The following is a 5,847-nucleotide window of genomic DNA, read 5'->3' on the forward strand; positions in this document are numbered from 1 at the left end:
TGTGGACTCTGAGAAACAAACTAAGGGTTTTGGAGGGGAGAGGGTTGGGTGGTTGGGTGAGCCTGGTGGTGGGAATTATGGAGGGCATGTATTGCATGGAGCACTGGATGTGGTGCATAAACAATGAATTCTGAAACACTGAAAAGAAATTAAAAATAAATAAATAAAATTTTTAAAAAAGAAGATGATTAAATCTGACTAAACTCTTTTTTTGCATCTGTTTAAACTGCCATATTATTTTCTTTTAATCTAATAATGAGACAAATTACACTGTTCAATTTTCAAGCACTAAAGCATCCTTAAATCCCTGGAAGACACCACTTTGGTCATATTGTATTTTTCACAGAATACAAGATTCGGTTTGCCAATATGAAGAATCTGAGGAGGTATAGGTTTATGAGTCAGACTGTCCTACAATTTTCCTTTCTCATGTCCAGGTTGTGGTAACCTCATAGATGTATTTGGGAGTCTATCCTCTCTTTGGATTTTCTGTTTTTAACCAGTGCAGTATTCATGAGAAAGATTGTAAGCTTCCAAATGACATCATGTTCCTTAATTTAGTAACATTCATTAGTAACCGAGGCAGCGTGCTTTGCATTAACAGAGAGTTTGCTATTTAGAAATTAGTGCTGGCAGTTGTTTGAGAGGTTCTATTGATAGTCCCAAGGACCTGTGACTGATCTTTGCCAATCTGATCCATTCTTACTAGAATGTATCTTTGACGTTGCCAATTATATGAGAGGCATTTAAGGTATTAAAATATTTGGTTTCCTTTAGTGATGAGAGCTGGCTCTCCCAAAATACTCTAATGGACCAACCATTTTCTCTTCAAATAACTATAGTTGTTAGTTTCCGATGAATATATTTTCTGATGACTCCAAAATCACATTATTCAATGCTAGAGGCTGAGGGTTCAGTGGAAAACTTTTGCCAAAGATTCTAGTTTGCATGCATAGGGATATTTGCTTAAAAAGGCATTTGGGTCATATGGCCTTTAAAGCACTGTTTGGGATACAGCCTGCTCCATAGCTCTCAGAGTGTGTTTTTTCTCCAGACTAAATTGAAAAATAGATTTCATTTTGGTTCCTTATGCCCAAAAGTGAATTAAGGATGGAACATGGGGTGTGTCCGGGTGGCTCAGTTGGTTAAACATCTGACTTTGGCTCACATCATGATCTCAGGGTCCTGGGATCAAGCCTCAAGGTGGGCTCCATGCTTAGCAGGGAGTCTGCCTATTCCCTCTGCATCATAAGTTTTGATGTAATCTTCTCTCCTGGTTCCTCTCCCACTCTGATTTCTCCCCCTTCATTTTTCCCTTCTCATAATGCTTAGGAGACAGGAATAGAATTTAGTGATTCATCACTTAACATATAATACCCAGTGCTCATCCTAAGCACCCTCCTTAATGCCCATCACCCATTTACCGCATCCCATCACCCATCTCCCCTCTAGCAAGACTGTTATTCCTCTCTATATAAGAGTATCTTATGGTTTGCCTTCTTTCTGTTTTAAGCTTATTTTTCCTTCCCTTCCCCTGTGTTCATCTGTTTTGTTTCTTAAACTCCACATATGTGTGAAGTCATATGATATCTGTCTTTCTCTGAATGAATTATTTTGATTAGCCTAATACACTCTAGTTCTGTCTATGATGTTGCAAATGGCAAGAGGAGCTGATGAATGAATAAAGAAGAAATGGTATATATATATATATAGATATATATATACATATATGCCATCAGAAAGAATAAAATCTTGCCATTTGGGTGATGAAACATGAGAGACTTCTTCATATTTCTGATATGTAATGGATCAATAAATATTTATATTTTAGTATTTAGAGTGTTTCCAATTTTGTGCCTCATTTATGCTTACAGCATCTCCCAACTTTTTCTTAATTTTGTGAATATATCAGTAATTTACATTGGAATCAGTACAAGTTGGTGGAATTTCAGTAACAAACATAATAAGTAATATTAGAAAGATAGAAATAGGGATTTCCATATAAATTCCACCTATTTCAACTACATTTTGATAAATCATGAGTATACAGATACTCTATTTCAGAGAATCTGAGAGTAAAGTTGTCTAACAATAAAAATGAAAGTAGTTTTTCTTTATTATACATTTTGACTAGCGTTCTTTTCTTGTTTTTAGTATTTTTTAATTGTTGTAAGAGATATATAACAAAATTTCCCCTTTTAATGATGAAAATATTCTTGATTTAAGAATAGATACTTCATATGAATTGATATTCAAATATAGTCCCCTGAATAAACTCAAAGAAAATTAAGAATCAAGTATATACAGTGTCCTTCCAATGGATGGTGCTGTTCAAGAAGGGATTAATTCCTGAGAACCTGGAATGGGACAAACTATACTTTGGAATTCTAGAAACTTGTCAAAAATATTAAATGAAGGTGATCTTTATATATACTGACTTGTATTCATAGTATTTGTTGAAAATTGTAACTCATTACTCTTTGAAACAATTAGTTAATAGTTTAGCTAATTTTTCTGTGGCACAGTATGTGATCACAATAATAATTATTTAATTCATTCTTAAAGGGAGCTAGTAGCTATGATTTTGGGATACGTATTAGCAGAATCTCTCCTTGCAGAACTTATTTATTTGATTCCTATACTAAAATGTATTAGTAATTGAATATTTTATGGACAAAGTGCTCATTTTCTACTTTCTCAATATTCCATGATCTTGAAAAATTTTTTTATCAAATTTAGTTTTCTACAGATGATGATATTTCTTTTAAAATGTTATAAAATTTTCTTTATAATTTTTTTCATAGCATTTATTACCTCCTTATTTCTTAGACTATAAATAAAAGGGTTTAATAAAGGGATCACTATGGTATAAAAAACAGCACCAGGTATATCTTTATCCTCTTCTTTAACCGAATGTGGTCGAATGTACACAAAGATAAGAGAACCATAGAATATTGAGACAGAGAGAAAGTGGGATGCACATGTAGATAAGGCTTTGCTTCTTCCCTCTTTGGATTTCATTTTGAAAATAGTAAAGAGAATGTAGAAGTAAGATATTAAGACACTACCAACGGTGAAGAGTTGAATGGAACCTGCAAAGATAAATATCATCAGTTCATTGATATAAGGGTCAACACAAGAGAGTCTATATAATGGTAAAACGTCACAAAAAAAGTGATTAATTTCATTTGACCCACAGAAAGTTAACCTAAAGAGAAACCCTATATGAATAATGGAATGCAGATTTCCAGCTATATAGGCCCCTGTGGTCACCTGAATGCAGAGTTTCTTTGACATCATGGTGTGGTACTGCAGTGGGCTGCATATGGCCACATAGCGATCATAGGCCATTGCTGCCAGGAGAAAGCAATCTGCAGTTTCAGCAAGGCAGAGAAAATAAAATTGTGCCATGCATTCATAAAGGGAAATCATTCTGTCTTTAGAAAAGGAGTTCTCTAATATTTTGGGGGTAATGGCACAGGAGCAACAGGAATCCATCAGAGCCAGGTTGCCCAGAAAGATGTACATTGGTGTGTGAAGACGATGCTCCATAAAAATCAGTGCCACCAGGCCAAGATTCCCCACCATAGTGATTACATAGATAGTGAGAAACAGTACAAACAAGAGGCTCTTCAACTCTGGGTGATCTGTAAATCCTATGAGGATAAATTCAGTGGTCAAGGAGTAGTTATCCTCCGTCATATCCACCTTCTCTGTTGAGATAGAAATTCTGGAGATATAAGATTAAGGGAAATTAGAGAATTGATTCCATTTACTATAGCACCAAGAACCATAAGATACCTGGGAATAAATGTAACAAAAGTGGTAAAGGGTCTGTCCTCAAGGAACTAGAGAACGCTCGTGAAAGAAATTGAAGAAGACACAAAAAGATGAAAGAGCATTCCATGCTCATGGATCAGAAGAATAAACATCGTAAGATTGTAATTTAGAGTGTGTATAACTTTCCTTCCAAATTTTTCTTTTTACAACAAAGAAAGAAACTTCTTCAAACTCCTCTTAGTATCTCTGGATACAGGCACAAAAACCTCTAGGGAATAACCATTCCCCTAAAATGTCAGTTTTATAACTAAACTCTGAAAATCAGCATTCACATGAATATTTCTGTAATTTCAAGAAGAATGTTTACAGAGGAAAAAGTTTGTCTTTATGAATTCATGTATGAATAGTGTAGAAATCTAGCATTCTCATATTTGGTTCATTGTCAACAAAAAATTTCAGTGTCAGTTTTGATATTAAAGATCCTTAAAATAAATTTACTATCAATTTTCATGTATACACATTTTTTTAACTAAGGAAAAAGTTTTCATATACTCTCCCAGTGGAATGAATCCTTGAAAAGAGCATACAACAGATATGTTAAATTTATACCTTAGGAATTGTATGAAGATCACAAATATTTAAGAATTGGACTTTCATCTTTAGAGGAAATTCCTTGGGATATCCAAGGAAATAAATATCTATGTATTTTCACCCCTCTCATCCCTGTTCCTGGTATTAGATCCATTTCCATAAAAACTGATTTTGTCCATGCCATCATTCCTGTTGATTTTTGCCCAGATCTCTAAGTCCTTTCCATCTTTATGTAAAGCATAGTTTACATATAATGCTACTTAAGAAATCTTTAACTAAATGCCCCGGACCACACTGATTTTCACTTCTTGCATCCTCAAGCATATCCTATATACCCAATACAATCTAGAGTTGTTTATGGCTTTTTTTTTTACATATGCATGTACAGTACTTATTAGAAATGTAGACATTTGAGTTCAGCTATGACTTTTACATCTTGTAGGAGTTATTTAATGCTATAGAGGGGGGAAAAAAGTATTGATTCAGTCCTAGCTTCAAAGACTTGAGATAGGTGAACTTGTTGTCAGTGGACTATCACTGATCCTTAGTGACCTCTTTGGTCTCCACAAATTGAGACTGCTAGTTTTGAAGAACAGGCTACAAAGGAAATTCTTCAAAACTTATCATAAAAAAAAAACTTTTGTATCATTGTCTTATTGGAAGTGACCCAGCTACTATTTTCCTGCTTCCTAAGAAACTTACACAATATTTTCTGAAGTATATCACAGTAGTTTGAAAGCTAATAAAAATAAGCTTGCCTGTATATTTTAGTTTTATAACACTTAGAGAAAGAGAAAAATCTTAAATCTTGATAGGATTTTTGAGATGGGTTGCCTGGATGGCTAAGATATTTAAGCATCTTCCTTTGGTTCAGGTCATGATTCTCCAGGTCCTGGGACTGAGCCCCATGTCTGGCTCCCAGCTCAGTGGGAGTTCTCCTTGTTCCTCTCCCTCTGCCTCTCCTGCTGCTTGAGCTCTCTCTGTCTCTCTGTTTCTCTCTCTCAAATGAATAAATTTTTAAAAAATCTTAAAATAATTATGATTTTGGAGAACAAATTTTGTTTTACCTCAAAGGCTCTCTTCTATTATTACTTAGGGATCCATTAGGATATTTTGACTGATGTGTCTAATTATGTACATTCTATGGTCAAAATGGGTTTATTTTTCCATACTCAAAACATCAAAATAAAAGCACAGGCTGAAGGTTTCACTTTCTTGTTTTAAAGTACTAAAGGTAAGCCATTTAATTATTCAGCTATGTTAGAAATAACTTTCAATGTACTTTAAAAGAATTAAGCTGCACTCTTACCCGTATGTTTTGAAGATCTACCTTATAATCAGAAAAGGTCGGCATGAACTGAGTTCAAATCTCATGCTAATTTACAATAGCCTTCAGTTTTGACGGTGAGAATTGAAACCTGAGAACAATTAAAAAATGCTAAATAATTCAGATAAATCAATATTTGTGGATGCTAA

General features: G+C 34.2%; 1 protein-coding gene across 1 annotated transcript; it reads right to left on the reverse strand.

Annotated features, from left to right (window-relative positions):
• Positions 1 to 2,772: 2,772 nt before the first annotated feature.
• LOC308350825 (olfactory receptor 5K1-like) lies at positions 2,773 to 3,702 on the reverse strand (the record flags this gene model as incomplete). The annotated part of the gene is made up of 1 exon (XM_080816302.1): positions 2,773 to 3,702. One exon carries the CDS (start codon positions 3,700 to 3,702, stop codon positions 2,773 to 2,775), a length of 930 nt encoding a protein of 309 aa, XP_080672428.1.
• Between the last annotated feature and the right edge of the window lie 2,145 nt (positions 3,703 to 5,847).

This window comes from Martes martes, assembly GCF_963455335.1.
Source record: "Martes martes genome assembly, chromosome: 1".
In the NCBI taxonomy this organism is placed as follows: Eukaryota; Metazoa; Chordata; class Mammalia; order Carnivora; family Mustelidae; genus Martes; species Martes martes.